This window comes from Aphelocoma coerulescens, chromosome 1A, assembly GCF_041296385.1.
Source record: "Aphelocoma coerulescens isolate FSJ_1873_10779 chromosome 1A, UR_Acoe_1.0, whole genome shotgun sequence".
Classification (NCBI taxonomy): domain Eukaryota; kingdom Metazoa; phylum Chordata; class Aves; order Passeriformes; family Corvidae; genus Aphelocoma; species Aphelocoma coerulescens.
The window spans coordinates 66,588,116-66,607,420 of NC_091014.1; the positions used below are offsets into that span (position 1 = coordinate 66,588,116).

Consider the following 19,305-nt stretch of genomic DNA (forward strand, 5'->3'; position numbering starts at 1 on the left):
TTAAACTTGCACTTGCTGTGTTTGGAAATTAGGCAGTTCATCTTTTAGCTGCCAAACCTAAAATCTGACTATTGCAAAGTTAAGAGTTTCTTGGTTCCAGACCACCTCCAGCTCCACGCTGATCCTAATGCTTATAGCTAAGAATATAGTTCTTCAGACAATCAGTCACAAGGGCTGTGGTACAGTATCTGCTGACATGCAGTAGTGTCATGATTGTCCTGGATGCATCATCAGCTGAAAGCACCCAAAAATAGCTCAGTTGTAACATGTCTTCTGCTAAAGGCTGCAGTCATCTCCTGTGGGTGGACCTGGAATGAGGAGAGAGGTCACAGTCTTTCAAGAGTATGTCTTATGTTCAGGTGTCATACAACTTATCTTACCCAGACTCATTAATTAGGCTGACAAATTATGTATGTTTTTCTTTCACCATACATTATAACTTCAGTTTGCCAAATATAATTTGGAGCCTTTGAAATATAGATACTTGTGATTATTTCTAATTGCTTTTATAATCACAATTTAAGTACTGAGTGCTAAGAGAGCACAGGTGCTGGGTTAACAAAAGAAAGGCTACAAAACCATAAGACTGCAAATTAAATGTTCAGTCCTGAGTCTTTTCTCATTCATTTCCATGGGACTGATCATGGGAATTAGGGATGTAAGGTTAGTCTAAAAAGAGGACCAAGACAAATCAGATGTACTCCAGGAGAGCGAGTATTGTTCTCAAGTTTAAGCATGGAGATGGGAAATAGAAGTCTTAGCTTCTAATCCCAGTTTTGCTCTAATTCACTCGATGTTTCCACTCAAGTTCTTAAACCTTCTCTTTCTGTACTTATAAAATGTAGTGAATATCTTAGTGTCTTGGAGTCTTTTTTAAAAACATGTAGATGTGCTTATGGACATGGTTCAGTGGTGGGCTTGGGTGAGAGTGAAGGCCGCCCATGCTTCCTGTGGAAAAGTTTTGGGACCTGGAGTAGGGAAAATTCAGAAGTGCAGCCCAGGAGTATTTGGCTTCCTTGCCCTGGTGCTGGGCGGAGTGCTGGGGTCATTGGCTGGCTTAGTGATATGGTTGTGATCAGCCTGGGATTTAGTATCCAGCTCTAGGGCCCTACAGGTAATGCTTTTTTTATTAAATTTGTGGTCTTCATTCTTCTATTTGTTGTTAAAAAAAACACAGAAGAGTTTCTCAAACTGTCTTGAAATGCACTGAGTACTCATAACAAATACAGCTCAGGTTGTAACTGAAGGTCTGCTACACATAATTGACGATGTTCTTTTAAGCAAAATATCAAATAGCAGACAGAAATCAGGAGAGATTCAGTTCCCACTGAATCTTTGCCAATACTTTGAAATGGGTAGCAAAGGAGATTTCTTTGGATGCCTTTGAGAAATCAACATGAAGTAAGCCAGAAGCCAGTCCTAAAGGAGCTATGTGCAGATGAACATGAGACTTTCAGCTGCTGTTAATACAGAAAAAAGCCTCCTGGTCAGCTTAGCTCCAAGCCAGCAGTTAAATCAGTGCTGTGTGTTCTGAAAGGCTGTGGTAGGAGGGGTTTCTCCACTTTCCTTGTGGAGATACATCATCTGGACAGGGGTTTACTCCAATTGCAAAAGCAGCTCCACACATCTTACGCACTTCGGATCTGTCAGAACCAGAGACACAGAACAGAATTTCCCAATCCCAGTTATTCAAGCTAGCATGGTATGGAGAAATTTGTTCTATCAGTCTCTAAATGCCAAGACAGAGCACCTTAACTTTTCATACTGCTGCTGGGATGTTCATGCTGCTGTTACGTAGTGAGGTACAGCTGGCACTAATGTGCCAAGAGTCTTAGGCTTCACAACAGCTCTGTTGTCATTTTTGAAACAGCCACTAGGAAAAGGAAAATGCACAGGGGCACTCTCTAAACTTTAGCAACAGTGAAATTGTTCAAGTGACAAATGTTCAAGTGACTGACCTATTTTCTTGCTCAGCTATAGTCTTCCAAAGTACAGCTTGATCTTGGTTTTGCTCAAAAGCTCAAGCTGAGGCTGAGTATGAGCTGAGTGTGAGTATAAACTGCATGTTCTTCACTTGTATCAGTGTGAATTTAACTCATCTAATACACATTATTGTCCTTTATGCATTATTTAAGCATTAACTTCCTACCTGCTGTGTGCCCAGAAAGGTGGTGGATGCCCCATCCCTGGAAACATGGGGCTCTGAGCAGCCTGATGTAGTTAAGGTGTCCCTGCTCATTGCAGGGTCATTTGAAGATGACCTTTAAAAGATCCTTTCCAATCCAAGTGGCTCCATGATTCTGTGATGTTCTGGATTGCTGCTGAAAGCAAGGCTTTCCTTTGCCACAAGGGACTTAAAGACTTCAGCTGTGGGGTACCTTTGGGCAGGAAGCATGCTTTGGGTACATCTGATCTGCCTTTCACATGTGCACCCAAATCCATTATCCAGCTTTGCTTCTCATTCATAATGGAGGGCCTTCTGTTCAAAAAACAAGAATGTTTACTAAGCTGCTTAGGTATTTACAGTGTGAATGGCACTGAAACCATGAGGTTCTCCAAAGCACCGCTGTGTGCTCACTACAGGCTTTGCTGAACAAGTAGCCTGCATTATTCTTGTCTAATTTAGTTTTCAAATGGAGCACTATCTTTGGCTGGAGTCACTGCTTACTCCTTCCTGATGTGACCTTTACCTGAAGAAAGAACTATCATTTCCAAGTGATGGGTAAAGATCAGAAAATGGCTCCTGGCAATTAAAAAAAAAGTGTACAGTTTCTTACACTGCAATTTCACATGGTGAAATTTGCATCCACACACTGAAATTGCAGTGACTGATGCAACTTCAGATGCTTCTTTCTCTGTCAAGAGGGTGGTTTCCAATGGAGAGCTACAGCTGTGACTACCAGATGCCATCCCTCAATACTAGGGACATGTTGAGCATAAACTGCATTGCTTTCCGTCTGTCTGTCACAGGGATGAAGTAGGCTTGGGCTGAAATATGGATTTGAATGGATTTGGTTAAAAAGGATACCTCATAGCCTAAGTAAATAACATATGCAAGGAGAAAGCCAACAAACAGAAGAAAGAGTGGCATTTTGACGATAAAAAGGAGTCTGTTTTCCTCCCCAGTTCTAGGTGCTACATGATCGAGCCTTTGTAATTCTTGCTTAAACTATCCTATAATTAGCTAGCATTTATAAAAGCCAGGCACGTGTTGAATGGGGCTGTCAGAATTTAGCAAGAAATTCAGCCTGCCAGATTTTGAAAATTTGACCTGAAAGGGAGTGTTCCTTCTTGCCCAACAAATTAAGTCCATTCCCAGTTCTCTTACACCTGGCGTTGATTTCACTTGATTTATACCAGCATTACATTTCATGCTGTTACATGTAAATGAAGCTGGAAAAAGATTAATAAGCCGGGACAATTTGGCTTAATAAGCCTGGCTTTGCAATTGAGAAACCAGCACCCACATTGCCTGTGTATGTGCCTTCCAGCTACTGAGAATGTAAATTTTCTGTTGGAAATAGGACTGCATTAATCTGTTCCAAACCTGCTTTCCAGATTGCTGCTGCTGTTGGCATCACAAAGGAAAAACTGTAGGATAAAGCAAAACAATATTTACTGGACTACTTGTCACATTTTAATTGAAAATACTGTAACACCATCCACTTTCTGCTCTATGACAATTTATGTCAGCTAAATACTTGAGCAATGTGTTTTTCCTCCTGTAAATGTCTAGTGAGGTGTTGCCCATTAGACTATGACAAAACTTAGTTTTAAGTGCAAAGCCTCAAGCAAAAAAGATCTGTTTACGTAATTCCTTGTGTTTTGCACCAGCTGTTGGGTCTTAGTCTGCTTTTTGTCCCTTCTCTGTAAAGGAAGGCAAAAGAGAATGAGAAAAAGAGAAGCTATATTTTGATGTTGCACTAATAATAATGAACACAGAGGTAACATTCTGTGGTCCTTTGAATCTGCTGTTACATAGAAAAACCAAACTATGGAAATGCAGAAACTGGGCTGCAAGTCAAACAACATTTTGAGATTTTAACTGGATCTTATGAGCTGCAGCAAGGACTTTTTAATTAGTATGTAGATTGTACTTGCAGATTCAAATATGCTTGAGATACACGCCTCAAACAACTCATGAAAATTACATAATTGAATGCAATATTCTCCTCTATAACCTGTTTTCTGGTATTTTAAAGAGTTGTTTCAGGATTTAAAGGTCATCTTATACAGTCTTGCTCTATATTGTACCCTTTTCTAATTATGAAATGTACATTTGACAAGCTTGGTTGCACTGGTTGCTGCTTTGCAGCATTCCTTTGAAGATGTAGCTTACTTTGTCATTCCCGGAAACTACAAATTAATCAAACTTACTTGACATCAGGAATGCTTTTTTTAACAAAAGACAAAATTTTTCAACAGAATTAGGACTGCCTCATAATTTCAGTTAAAGCAGATCTTTTGTGTACATTAAACTTTACCATTTCTGTTCTGAAGCAGTGACAGCACATATCCCAGATCCCACAGAAAGCTAAAGAACATTTCAGATGGCTGTTCCACCATACTTTCTCTTGGTCAGTTATCTCCCCATCTCCTTCTTTGCCCCAACCTCAATTGTTCATTCTTGCTAATTTGCTTCTGTGCCAGCTTCTCAGTTGTGCTGTTTTAGCTGCTTCTGTGGCTCCTCATCCACGTCACAAAACAGACCACGATGAGAGAGGATAACCTGCAGTCTCCTGTAAACTCAGAGGTTTTATTGGAAGGAGGAAACAAAATGTGTTAACAGCAAGGGCTCAGATGAGAATGATTTTCTGTTAGGGAGTCAGGCTTCTGGCAGGCAGAATATCCATGGATGAAATACTGAATATATACAGAACAAGGTTTAAAAAAGCAGAAAAATATCTGTATTAGGAACATTCCCTCATAGAACTGGTCCCTGTTGAAACTGCAGGCACTGTTTCCTTGAGCTAGACTCTGTGCACTACTGATGGGCCACACTTCAGGGAAACCCACAGAAATCTGGTTTTCTTGAAGACAATTTCATGTCCATTCCATTCTGTGAAAATAAAAGGACTTTTAATATAATATTTAATTAGTAGCACATGGTGAGCAGGATGGGAATACTGAACAAATTTCCTAGGTTTAATAGGGAGCAGCCTATTGTGGATTCAGTCAAGAGATTTGGTAAATGTTAAGGACAGCTTTGGTCTGGTTTAATTTCTCAGGAAGGGAAAATGAATTATGTTGTAGGTTTAAGCAGATCAGAAGACTGAGACTGAAGTTCTGGATTCACTAAAGCTGTCAATACAAGAGACAGCAAGGAAGGGAATGGATTCATCCCCTCAGTAGGGGACATCACAGCCAATTACTAGGAATGGGAGTTGACGAGTGTTTTATCAGTGTTGGCTGCATTTTGAACGGTTTTTTGAGGTCTTGGGCTGTGAGAGGTGACTGAAGTGTCTGCAACTCAGGATGACTAAAGTGTTTGTGAGCTGTCTGGGATATGTGGTGGGAAGGGTTTGTGCAATAGGCCACTGTGGGCTATGCCCAGCTGTAATAGGCCACCATCTGACATTAGATCTCTTATACTTCTAGGATTCATCAGTGAGTGATTGTGCCAGTTTGACCAAATTTAGAAATATAGCCTCTGAGAGAAGGCAGGCTGCAACCACCCCTCCCCCAGCAGGTTTGGTAAAAAATGAATTTTCCTCGAAGGAAAGTGAAAGAGATAAAAACTATTTATTTAACAAAGACACGGGAAAAAGGATAATGATGCTAAACAATAAAATCTTTCACTGTGGAGAAAAAACCTGGGAAAGTGTCAGAGTCCTCCCTTTGGTCTCTTCGGAGCTGGGGCTTGGCCCAGGGCCAGGCCCTCTGTGCCCGGTGGAAAGTCCTCCCGATGTGTTCTGATATTGAAGCAGACCAGCAGAAAAGGGAGAAAATCCGAAATTCCAGGGAAGAAAAAAGTTCAACTCTCAATCTCTCTCTGGAGAAAAAGAAGCTGAAAAAAGCTGGCCAAAAGCTGACCAGGCAGCCGCAAGCTGGCTGCTTCCTCGCTCCCCTGCCGCAGCTGGAAAAAAGTCTCTATCTCTGTGTGACCTTGAACAAGCTGCAATCTGCTTTGAAGAAGTGTTGCTCAAGTTTTCCTCCCCCCTCTCAGGCTCAGTTTAAAGGCATAGAAAGGCACAAAAAAAATTCCTGGGCATAGGGCAGTGATATGTGATACACATCATAAAGTAACCCTAAGACAGTGATAAACAGCTGGACCTTTCCATAAAACTATGGGGAAAAATTCCCACATGCTCTTTCTGTGGGACACTGGATTTGAATGTAGATTATATGAAATTGTGTTTTACAAAGTGACTGTCTAAAGACTCTTTCAAACTAGTTACACCCCTACCCCACCAATTTAGAAACTGATCCAGGAGATTTGCCTCTACATAGTCCTTGAAAGAATTATAGAATTATAACTAATCTTTTTGACCCATCAATGGTTACCTACATGAAAATATTTTTAGCTGTAAACTCAATAAACCTCTTAATGTCTCTTTAAGAAGGCATTGATGTAAAGTATTTTTCTGGATTTTTAATTTTCCATGGGTCAGACAGCCCTTGGGGTATTACTGCTTTCACAACTTACCCATTGCTAACAGATATTTTCCATGAAGATAATAGATTGTTTGCCCCTGTCAAGAGGAGAAAGTCCAGTGCTTCTCAATGTACCACTTGGAAAAGCCTTTTGGCAAGATTAATGGGGTCAGAGCTGCAACATGTGCTGGAGGAAGGCTGGAGGGCTGCCTGGTGTTGAAGCAACAGGGCAAGGAGTCTGCTCCCTACAAAGGCTAAGAGCAAAGGAAAAGGGCAAAGTGTTCAAGGAAAAGCAAGGAAAAGGGGGGCATTCAAGGACTTCACAGCACACAGCTGTCAAGGACCTCCTTAAGAAATAACCTCTCCTCATGGCTAGTTAGCAAATAGAAAGGGGAAGCTTTAGTTCATTTGTTCCCTATTGTAACCTCAATTATGTTACTAAACCTCTATACCTCAATCTCTGTAACCATGAGATGTGAAGTGCAGCCATCAAGTGGACACCTGGAGAGCTCTGGATGAGGAAACACGTGCTTTAGGCTGCAGCATGCTCTCCTATCTACTTGTTTACAGCAAAGGTGGTGATCTGAGATTTGCCAGAACTGAGGGAACAGCCCACATGCATGGACTGAGACGAACTGTATTCACATTTGTGGCAGCTACTCGTGACTGAATCTTGGTATTTCCAGAGGCTGCACCTTGCTCTTTGGGGCCAGGATTACCACGGCTCCACACAGAACAGCATTCCACTGGTACTCAGGAAAAGGCTGAAAACTATAAGCAGACACCAAGGTTAGAAAGTGCAATGCATAAATTAAAGCATAAATGTGTCTATGCAGTTAAACCATTGATTCTAAGCTGTGACAAATTAACACCTCAGTTTATAAACACCTATGATTGCAGTAAAAGACCTAAAACTATTTTGGTGCTTATGCTGTTAGTTGTTCTGTGTATATATATATATTTATATATATGTGTGTGTGTGTATTATTTTTTGTGGTATAATGGAGGTAGGCAAAGCCACATGGATGTCTGTGAGTAGAGAAATATCAAAATATGTGCCTGTAATTATGCTAGAGAAACAGTTTATCCTGATGGTACACTCAAAGTTCCTGTCTATAAGGCATGATTATTTAGCTGAACTTTGAAATGCCCCCATGAAATCAAGCTTGTTCTGCTTGGCAAATTTAATGCAAAATAAAGATTAACACTACTAAGTGTGTTGCTTTTTTGTCTTCTGAATATGCAGAACTTGGGCTTATGCTGATCTTGGCAACAAATAAGATTAAAAGAGGTCATCTAAAGATAAGATTACTTATCTCAACTACCTGTATTCTTTCTTCCTCCTAGTCTCCTAGTTAATCTTCACTTATACTCTGCATGCCGAGCTTTGGAGGGGGGAGGGCAGTAAAGCAGTTGTGTTTCTTCGGAATTAGTGTAAATGATCTCCTCCCTTCCACAGAACCTCCAGAGATGATGGAACACTTCAGCTGTGGTAGGAAAATGCCTGTTTCTTGAGTTTGGAGAATAAAAAGTAAGAACTTGCTAAAGGATAGTGAATCCTCTGCCTGCATGTACTGCAGTCTTCATGAGCTTCCTGTGACGTTGCTGTGAATCCTGGGAATAATCAGTATTAGCTTCGTCTCTTGTGCAGCAGAATACATACCATCCCCTTTCTGAGATGGCAAAGAAGGGGTTGATCTGCTGGCAGTCAGAACATCATCTTTGGCTGAAACCAGGAGCACAGCTCAGCTAAATGCAACAGGAACTGCTCTTTGGGTGTGTGCACATTTAGGAGGGCTCAGTGGAAATCAGTGGGCAGCGGGCTGGCAAACAGTGACAGTGTTCTCTGGAAAGGGGTAAATTGAATTAGGGAGTTTTCTTGTTCAGATCTTGTTCAGTGAGATCAAACTTCATGCTTTGCTTTTGAAATGGACTGAAGCAAACAAACATTGTTTCTTGGGTTGACCAAAGTCAGTATTTAGTTAGGGAAAGGCCATGGTATTTACTCCTCTTTTTGGACTATTATTCATTTCACAGGACAAGTCAGGACAGATCTATCACTGTGGGTAAAGTTGAAGTTAAGAGTTTCTCTGAATTCACCAGCTAGGAATTAAGAACAGTCTGGCTGTTTCACAACATAACTGGCATCATGCCACAGCCAAATTCCCTACAGCAAGCCAACATTGAGCAGCTGGGAAAGAAGTGAGGGGAATGGTGAGTAAAGGGGTGGTGTGACATGGTGACCTAGATTCGTAAATTAGAATGGATTAGGGAAGGAGAGAAAATTATTTTTTGCCTTTCCAGTGCGTGGACAAGAACTTAAGGCCTGAGAAGATGTCAATTACTGTTTTGTACACAATTTAAGATGGTTAAAAATGTAACCAGCATGGTCCTCAGCAGCATTTCTCAGAAGGCACGTGTACAGACATCAGGAGCACATCAGGGACATCTGCCTGGGATATACAGAGAGCAGAATGGGTGGGGGAGAATGGACAGGCCAAAAAGCCCCCAGCCCTTGGTCACTCTGGTCACAGCACAGACAGAAACTGAAAAGGCTCTGGACTTCTGAAAGAACAAGCACAGCAGAACTCTGGTTCCCATGGCTTGTTTTTTGGGCAATGGCAGAGGGCAGAGGTGAAGGTCAGTCCCTTCCCATGCCAGAGCCAGCTCCCTGACCCACTAACCAGCTTTAGCTGGCACAGTGCTCTGCCCTCTCCCTTGCACACCTGGATGAGGGAAGCAGGGGCTGCCCACAAGTCACAAAATGTTTGGAAATGTGCCTCAGCACCCGCAGCCTGCACTGACCCCACTGTATGGCTGCAAACAGAACCAAGCCACCAGCTGGCTCATGCCAAGGAGGCAGAGCCTCCTCTGGTACCTGCTTACCTGCTCCAGTTCAGCTTTCTAACCCAGCAAACTTTCACTTTTGTCTTTCTGAAGTAAGATAATGGTATTGGCTAAGCCTAAAATCAGAGAAGTGGCAGGAGAAGGAAGGGAAGACAGGGAGCATACAGACATGGAAGCAGAGGAGGAAGGAGCAGAGCAATCGAGAATGGTACAAGAGATAAAAGGGATGAAATACGAAGTATCAGGAAGTGAAAAGTCCTTGGTCTTCCAGCAGAGCAGAGTGGGGAAAGATGTCAGGACTCCTGTACAATTTCTGGTACAAATTTTATACTGTTTTTCTTGCTGAAAAACATCATTGAAGTAAAGGGAAACACTAAAAATAAAAGTATTATCCAAGCAGAACAGTTTGCTGGTTTCTAAAACAAATTCACCAGCACATTTGAAAAGTGAATACAATGATTTGCAGCAATTGAAGATCTAGACCTGGCAATTATTTTAAAATCCTAATACCCATAGATAGGGACTTGTTGATTTGTAATGGCATTTCAACAACTGGTGACACTGGAGTCCACAGTAACTTTCTTGCTGATTGTAAATGACAGAATCACTGAAGTTGGAAAAGACCTCCAAGATCATCAAGTCCAGCCTGTGACCAATTCCCACCTTGTCACCCAGCCCAGAGCACTCAGTGGCATGTCCAGCTTTCCTTGGATGGGGATGGAGATTCCACTGCCTCCCTGGGCAGCCCCTTCCAGTGCCTGACCACCCTTTCCATGAAGAAATTCCTCCTGATGTCCAACCTGAACCTCCCCTGGCACAGCTTGAAGCTGTTTCTTCTTGTCCTGTCCCTTCTTCCCTGGGAGCAGAGCCCGACCCCCCCCTGGCTGCCCCCTCCTGTCAGGGAGTTGTGCAGAGCCAGAAGGTCCCCCCTGAGCCTCCTTTGCTCCAGGCTGAGCCCCTTTCCCAGCTCCCTCAGCCCCTCCTGCTGCTCCAGCCCCTTCCCCAGCTCCGTTCCCTTCTCTGGACACGCTCCAGCCCCTCAATGCCTTTCTTGTCCTGAGGGGCCCAGAGCTGCCCCAGGATCTGAGGTGTGGCCCCAGCAGTGCCCAGCACAGGGGACAGTCACTGCCCCGGCCCTGCTGCCACCCCATGGCTGGCACAGCCCAGGGGCCATTGGCCTCTTGGCCCCCTGGGCACACCTGGGCTCATGTCCAGCCGCTGTCCCCAGCACCCCCAGGGCCTTTCCCAGCTTTCCAGCCCCTCTGCCCCAGCCTGGAGCTGCAGGGGGTTGGTGTGACCCAAGGCAGGACCGGGCCCTTGGCCTTGTGGAATCTCAGACCGCTGCTCTCAGTCCATGGATCCAGCCTGTCCAGATCCCTCTCCAGAGCCCTCATATCCTCCTTAAACTTGTTAGGATTCCTGGTTAAGTGGGGAGCTTAACAGGTTCTTGGTTTCTGCTGTACTGATCATTTGCCTACTAAACAATTGGATCACATCTACATGAAAATGAAACCAATCAATCTAGCTGAAAATTAGACCAACCAAAGGAGTTAGGTATTGTTTGCCTTCACCATTTCATCAGCTCTCTGGAAACACTTGATCCCTTGGGATAAAATTTACCTAGTGTTAAGGCTGTGTCTAAATTTCCTGGGCAACATTTGGGAAGAATGGTGAACTCTTCAAAATGAGATTCACAGCAGTCAGGGCCTTGCACAGGTGGCTGCCTAACACAACTGACAGGAGGATGAGGAGAACAGATGTTTACTTTGAACCAATGAGATATGCACAGCTTACATATGTTCCTCACTGGCCTTAAATAACATCCTTCCCCCAGAAAGAAAGAGAAAAACTCTCTATTCCTCTTAAGGCAGAGCTACAGGACAAAGAGCCTTTCCCAAATCCTCCTTCTTGTGCTACAATTCAATGATTAAAACAGGTGCTGCCTGAGAAAGGTCACTTAGGACAAGTCCTGGAACACAGTGGTGAAACTGTGGCCAGCTCTAAGGACTTTAGCCACTCTCCTCAAGCTGTGTTCTGGAATAGCTGCTCCAAACTTCCAGCTCCACAAACAGGAACTTTGGAGACTTTTAGGGGAAAGGCAGGCTTCCTAAATTGTCTCTTCTTTCCTTCCTCCCAATTTTTAGGAAGCCTGGTGGCTACAGAATGAATTTCGTGTGACCACAATGGGCAGTGGCCGGTTGTCCAACACCTTCACAACACAAGGGTACCTTTCACTAAGTCCCTCAAACCTGCAGGACAGCTGAGTGAGCAGAAAGGTCCCTAAATGCTGTGCAGCACACAGGGAACATCACCCCTGCAAAGGCTGCTTCCCTTCCTACCTCAGCTCCCCTCTGCTCCGTGCCAGGGAATGACTTCCCCCAGGTCACCTGGCTTACATAAGCCCTAAGGAAGCTTTTCCATGGTGAGGCCACAGGTGGTTCACTGTTCAGCAGCAGGATGTTTTAAGTAGACAAACACAGAGGGAAACAGAGGGGGAAAAAGTTATTTCCTGGCAGTGCAGCTCCTCCACCCAGTCCACTGTGCACTGATGCTCGTATGAGCAGCCAAAGGTGGCAGAGGGCTGGCAATGACTGCCCAAGTTGGCATTGCTGCCCTAAAGCTCACTAGAATTTTTTGCTTTCCAAGGCAAACTGCATTAAGTCCTTTGGGCAACTTTCTGTGGCACTTGTGAAGTCACTGTCCCTTTTGTGCTGGCATTGCAGGGTTCTGTCACCCAGCCTGTGGCTTGGTTTAGCCACCTGCAAGATGCAACTGGGTTTGTATAACTTCCTTCCCTTCTCCAACTGGAAGGAAAAAAATCCAGGAATTTCAAATCCCTGGTATTTAAAGAATCAAGAGAACCAGGACTACTCTAACAAAGGCCCATATTTATGCACAGCCAGTATGTTTACATCCCACCCACACACTCTGTTGACAACATCTTCACCTATACTCAGCTCCATAATCTCCTCTCTAGAATTTCTTAACACATTTTCAAATGTTAAGAAGGTGCTAATGCATGCTAAGCAGCTTACTGGTCTCTGTTTACACAAACAATCATTTTCTTTTATGACAAATGTTAGTTTCACACTGTTCTCATGAGCTTCCGCCTCTCAGGGGTGCTGAATGAAGGACCAGTTGTTTCTCTGCAGAACAGAAACCTCTGAAAGGAGGTGACTATAAAATAATCATGTGTATTTCTTGGCTAATGGATCACTGTGTGCAAGACAAGGTTGAAATACATCTCTGCCAGAGAAAGTGTTCCTTACATACGTATCTGTATCTAGAATAATTCCCTAAATATTGCTGGTCTTAGAGTTGGGAAGACAAACACCTAGTCTTTAGAGCTATTACAGGATTGAAATATTTTCTTAGGCCAAGACCAAGGAAGAGACTTTGCTGAGAATCTGTCTCAGCAGCTGTTAAAAGGAGCTTATTACTAGACCTTGTTATGAAAAGATATTAGATCTCAGAGATGCAACACTGTTTTCCACCTAGAAGTTATTAGGTACAGTAACATCTATAACTGTAATTAAAAATAATAATATAGCTAAGGTAGAAGTGACATAGCTTCAGAGAGAAAGTGGTTGTCTTAGTACAACAGAAAAGGTGCTTGTGCTCTGCAGGAGTTGAAAATCTAACTCTGGAGGTTATCCAAACTTCCCCCCAGTTTGTTAGCCATACTCTTTTCTCTTAGTTTTCTGCCATAAAAACAACGTATCCTCCAAAAGTAATTAATAAGAAACAAGCCAAGGTTGCAAGTTAGCACTGGGCATGGTCATTGCTGTATCTCATTAGCAGGATGTCTAAAGCTGCACAGGATCTTTTTGCAATAAACTGTTGCAATATACATACCAGGCCACAAAGTTAGGAAACAAAAATAAAGTGAAAGTATAAAAAAAACGTGGACCATGTTCACGTGAAACAGTATTTGGACCATGTTCATGTGAAATAGTTCTAGGCTTCTTGTTCCATGCAATAGTTTTGAAATTATGAAGAGTAAAGGCAATGGCTTTTGATATCAGACCTGAGAAGGAAATTTTAACTCTCAGGATTTTTCTGTTTGACTTTGAGAAGGAAAAACACAGCTCACACCAAGGAATTCAAGATATGAAAAGTCTTTGCTTCTCCTACCTGAACCAGTTACACTGGTTTCCAGCCACCCTCAGATATGAAAATGTGCTGAGTGCTGGAGGCTTTTTCCAATAAGTTGACAAAGCAGGCCTCTGGTGCCAGCACTCAGTCACTGTTTTCAGTCCTTTAGCACGAGGTGGAAGCTCTTGATGATCAGTGTGTTACATGCACTGCAATTAAGCAGACCCTGGCCAGCAGCACAGTGATGTCCAGCATGGGCCCCTTGTTTGGTGCTTGTCCCTGCCTGCTGTCACAGCATGTTCTTGAGAGAGACCTGTTTGCAAACAAGTTGGCCAAAGGCAAATGTGCTCAGTATGGCTTTTTTAGTTAACACATCCTTTGTATTATCTTTTCTAAATTGGCATTACCACATTTCTCCCTCCCACATCACCCAAAGGAAGAAAGGGCTGGCAGTGGAATTTGCATTTCAACAGCCAGAATCTTTAGGGCATGGTATGCACCTAGATCTGAGAACCTCCCCTATATTTTAGGGCTCAGCAATAGTCACAAAATGGTTTCCACAAGTAAACCACAAGCCAGGTAGTAGTACACTAAGTACTAAAGACAAAGCAACCAGAGAAAGTACTTCCCATACAGCTTCCACAATGAAGATCCAAGTTTTGTGGAGCACACAGCTTGAAACAGGACCTGTAAAGAGACTTTTTCAAAAGCTAGACCTACAACCCCCATGCTTCAGCCACAGAGAGCACAGAGCTCTGCCTCTACAGAATGACTTAGTGTTGGATCCTAGCAAAAGGTATGTGAAATAGATGCTTCATTTTTTATTTTATTTTCCTTTGGAAAAGATCATGGCAGAAGCCTATGGGAAATAACAGAGGTTGCTTTATTTACCTGGTTTTGGATTTTTTATTACCCTTTTCATACAGATCTTCATAGCTGATAACAGACTGGAGTCTGTTAGTCCATGGTCACAACTGAAAGTCAGAGAAAAGACCTCTTAGCTTAGTTCAAAGGGTTATGCTGTGAAGTTTGGTAGCTGCACTAAAATTGCTCCAATTGTCATCATCTATGGTATGAGATATGCACAAACCAATTTTTGAGCTCATACTCTCAAGTTTCTACAGCTTTACTATGCACAACAATAGTGACTTAGAATCAGTCCCCAGAAGCTTAACCCAAACCCACAAATCCTTACTCAAATGTTAGAAGATCAGGCCCAAGGGAAAAACAGGTCAGCAGCTTTCACTAAAACAACCTCTTGCCAAAGTAACCTGAGAGTAGTTAACCTGAGACCTTTGCAAGCTTAATGGGCCATATGACAGGCAAAGAGAAAAAAAATCCCCACCAAGTGGCTGAGTCTTTGCTGGTCCACATGGTTTGAACAGAACTGGAAGCCAATGGAACAGGAAGGATGCTTGTGCCAAGAGTAGTTTCTCTGTGAAGTTTACAATAGAGTGTAGTGAAGGGATTTCAGTTGATGTTGAAAACAGACTAAAAACGATTAAAACTTATCTTGGCAGGACAATATCAATGTCCTTTCTTTGTCCTTGCTCCCCAGTGTACAGCTCTGCCAGTGGTGAGTGTGCATGTGAGGCCTTGGCACCAGGAATGTAACAAATCCCTTGTCCAGGTTATGGTCTGTATTTATCCTCAGCTTACCTCCATCTGTAACTCAACACTTCTCCATTCCTGCCCTGTAGTTCTTCATGCATTTTAAAGAGGAAAGGCTGTTTAACAGTCTCCTGGCCATTGATCCAGTAGAATTTCCCTTCTTGTATCCAGCCCTGATAGGATGATCACACAAAAGAAATAGAATTATATCTGTTATTGATTATAATTTCTGTGACAAAAATAAACATAATATAGGAACATAAACAGAAGTTACTTGAATAACAAAGACAGCAGAGCTCATATTCTTTCTCACCTGCATGCACTGAAACAAGAGGAGTAAACTTGCAGCATCCCACATAAGAGATCTCAAAGGGAGTATAAAGCAATCCCTTGGTTTTGCTCTTTGGATCCTTTTAGGCAGAGGAGAGCAAGGCTTTCTATTTTGGGCCAAGGCTGCATTACTCACCAAAGGCACCTAAACTTTGCCAACAAATGCTTTGTGTTTCTGCAGAAAATTTTCACAGCAGAGCATTCCCAGAAAGGTGATAGGCAGAGATGAGGCTTTGATAATTTTGGATTAGGTAAATGATCACTTGCCAAGGTCACTTGACAAGGACACACACACACATGACAGACTGCACTGGCAGGTGTCCTGGGCTCCAAAAATTCTAGCAGCTACTTTCTTATCCTTCTGGCGAAGTTCTAGGCTGTAGATCTGGCTTAGCACTCAGTAAGTCAGACTTCCCCTCCAACTTTGGAACTAGCTTTGCTGAGTGATAATCGGGCCAATTTCACTACTGTATCCCTCTCCACCTCCCCCATGGAAAAGGCTATTGTGATACATCAATCTCTTTTAAAATGCTTTATTAATGAATCCCTGAAAGTAAAAAAAAAAAATATCATAGAAAACATTTGCTGTTTCCAAGCACAGCTTAGCAATAACTTCTTGGACCTCCTTCTCTTTCTGATGACAGAAATTGTTGTCAGATTTACACAGCTGGCCAAGACCTCAGACCTGATAATTTGTCACCTGCCCAGTACTGCTTGTCACATCCTGCTGGTGCTCCATCCTATGTGGTGCCTTTTCCTATAAATTATATGCCTTCAGCTACCTGCAGGTACTTAAATGGTACCTTTCTTCTAAGCAGTTAAAGGCACCTTACGAGTGCACTTTCAGTTTCTGTCTTTTTGTACAAAAGACTTTATTTAGTCCACATCTTAGGAAAATGGCATGGCTGTATCATGATTAACATAGCTGCTAAATGGAAAGGATGGAGGGTGGTTAAATGACAGACAGAAGGTGTGCCTGATGAGTTTACATGCCAGACATCAGGCTGGGTCAGTGTCTCCTTACAGAAGTTTGCAAGCTGCGTGCAAGTTTCCTGGTAGATTAGAACCCCACTGAAATAGATTTGATTTTCCTCATGACTGCTTTCAGTCATTACTTCATATTCCCAGAATTATGGGGAAATTATTATGGACTTGTTTCAGTAAAACATTTAAGATGTGTCTGCAACACAGATTGCAGCATATAGTACATGATACTTGATAAAAACAGGACTTGATACTTGTCAACAATACTTGATATAAACTATAAACTTGATCAAAAACTTGATATCAACTTGATATAAATCTCGAAACTGCATCTTGTACAATTGCAGTATGGTTGGTAGTACTTGTGACAAGGCTGCATCAGCTTTCTTGGATGGGATCCATGTTGTCTTTATGCATCTCAGCTTAAATTTTTTTGTTTGTTGGGATTTTTTTTTTTTGCAAGAGATGATTTTTGCTAAACAAGAGGTGATGTAATGGAGAAATTGTACTATCTGTTAGAAGCAGCCCAAGAAGACACAGATACTGGAAAAGGCTGGGTGTATGTGGGGAGGGGAGTCCAGTGTTGGGAACAAATTTGGTACTGTGTACTGGGAGAATTGCAATACATTTAAAAACATTGATGTAAGTTGAGATAGGGAAGGACTTACCCCTGGATTTACCAGTTCATCACAGTACAAGCAATCAGAATCTGTGATTCAGCTTCCCTAGCAAGGGCTGTGTAGAGCTCTAGAGAAGCCCCATCTGAAGGACCAGTTGCAGTACTGGTTGGGGAGCATTTGTAGCACCTGTGTCATGAGAGGAAGCTAGAGGAGCTCAGCTCCCCGAGGGCCAGAGAATGGGGGATAAAGGGAATAAAGCTCAGCACTCTTAATATTGTCAGTGTTATATAGGAGGTACTAATGTCAAAGGACACAAAGCAGAGGAGCAGATGGTTATGAACTGGCCATTTTACAGGAGAAATAAGACTCCTCCTGACTATTCAAGAAATGTGGTTCAGGAACAGCCTTCTAGAGACAGTTTAGGGATAAAATAACATTTTTAAACAGAGCTGATGTCTACCAGAAAAATTGAGCTTAGCCCTGAAAAACCTATTGATCTGATAATGTTCTGAAAATCCCCTGCTTGCCTGCCATTAAACTGGCTCTGTCAAGCTTCTGTAGATGTCCAGAAATGTCCCTCTCTGAACACCTTGGTGTCCATTTTCTAAAACATGGATTAAGAAATGGTACTCTCCCACATTTAAGGTCTGAGTAAATAGCATAAGAGCACACATGAAGAGATTACAAAATACAGCAGAGCTGGGCCGGTCCTTTAGAAGAGAATGGAAAAATTCCAGGAGTCACAATCACATTTTTATGTTACGATGCAATGCTGCATGCAGGTAGCTAAAGAGGATTTCTGCAGTACTGAGTGAGGCAATTAAATCCTGGAGGATTTCAGACATGCTGTTCTCTGTTTTATTTTCATAGTCCAGCTCTGGGGAGCTCCCTGCTGGGCAAGGAAATTGTTGGGAACTCCCTTCTGAGCTACTTAATCTCTACTAGCACTGCAGGGTGAGCCTAATGGAAACTCTGGGGTTTGTGGTGACTGGAGTCACATACAGATGCCAGTTCCTCTCACAAATTTTAGAGGAAACCTGCCCCTTTTACAGGGAGCTAAACCCTACCTGGATGTGTTCAGATGTATTTAAGAGGACTTGAACAGAAAATCATTTAGAGCATATCTCTGGCCTGCAATGCAGCACTACACAGAAATATCTGAACTATTATTTAGGAAACTAAGCCTGCAGAGCTGAAAGCATGAGGTCTTCAGACTCTTAAAGGTTATGAGACCTCCAGAAGTCCACCAGTACCTGACACTTGGTTTTGATGCAACAGTCAGCTGGTACTACTGGAACTCTGCCAGATGATGCTGTTCTAGACTTCAGATGGCATTTCGCTGCTTTGCTTGAACTTCTGTCTGTAAAATGTAGAATTGTTTGCAGATTGAAATTGCAAATTATTCTATAATCTTCCCATTAGAAGCCTCGTGTTATTATCCTCATGAACTTTCTTCTCTTTAAATTTCAGGAGTATTAAACAGAGAAGATCATGTAATACGAGCGCTTGCATTCGCTGGCACAGTGGATTCCTTTGAGCCGTGGATAATCGGGGTAATTGCTAAGCCCGCACCTCCCACGGCCCGCATGGGCTGGGGGAGCGGTACCGCCTCTCGCTGCCCCGCCGTGCCTGGCAGATCCCAAATCCTTTCCTACCTGCGGATCACAGGGCGCGTTCCGCCCGCCCGGCTGCCGGCACCCCAGCTCACCGACCCCAGACCCACTGTGCCCCACCGACCCCGGATCCCACTGTGCCTCACTGGCCCCAGACCCCACTGTGCCCCACCGACCCTGGACCCCACTGTGCCTTACTGACCCCGGACCCCACTGTGCCTCACTGGCCCCAGACCCCACTGTGCCTCACCGACCCCGGACCCCACTGTGCCTCACTGACCCCGGACCCCACTGTGCCTCACTGGCCCCGGACCCCACTGTGCCTCACGAACTCCGGACCCCACCACCGCGCGCCGTGCGGCTTTGGAAGCGCAGTGGGCGGGCCGCGCCCCTCTGGACCGCTTCGCTCGGGGCGGGGACTCGAAGACAGACGGGGCTGGGGGACCGGCGGAGGCCGCCCGAGGCAAGGGGACCGAAGGGTCTGAGCGGACCGGCAGCTCTGAGGGGAACGAGCGACACAGGACTCGGGGCGCGGATCGCACTCGCCGGGCGCGCGCCCTGCGCCGGGCGGGGACGAGAGGAGGCGGGACCTCATTTGCATGTGCCCTCTG

General features: G+C 43.6%; 1 protein-coding gene across 1 annotated transcript; it reads right to left on the reverse strand.

The window, feature by feature from the left end:
- Positions 1 to 4,970: 4,970 nt before the first annotated feature.
- Positions 4,971 to 19,295, reverse strand: LOC138104480 (uncharacterized). The gene is made up of 6 exons (XM_069003778.1): positions 19,094 to 19,295; positions 18,897 to 18,959; positions 18,335 to 18,441; positions 15,196 to 15,320; positions 14,428 to 14,510; positions 4,971 to 5,059 (listed from the first exon to the last, which is right to left on the reverse strand). The coding sequence occupies exons 1-6, from the start codon at positions 19,293 to 19,295 to the stop codon at positions 4,971 to 4,973; spliced, it is 669 nt and encodes a 222-aa protein (XP_068859879.1).
- Between the last annotated feature and the right edge of the window lie 10 nt (positions 19,296 to 19,305).

What these genes read in the sequence shown, in the direction of transcription:
- LOC138104480 (XM_069003778.1), bottom strand. Translation starts at nt 19,295, where the DNA reads ATGCAAATGAGGTCCCGCCTCCTCTCGTCCCCGCCCGGCGCAGGGCGC. An exon ending in TCCCCGCCCCGAGCGAAGCG is followed by an intron (nt 18,960 to 19,093) that starts GTCCAGAGGGGC and finishes AGTGAGGCACAG; the next exon opens with TGGGGTCCGGGGTCGGTGAG. An exon ending in AATAAAAAATCCAAAACCAG is followed by an intron (nt 5,060 to 14,427) that starts GTAAATAAAGCA and finishes TTATTTTCACAG; the next exon opens with AATGGAATGGACATGAAATT.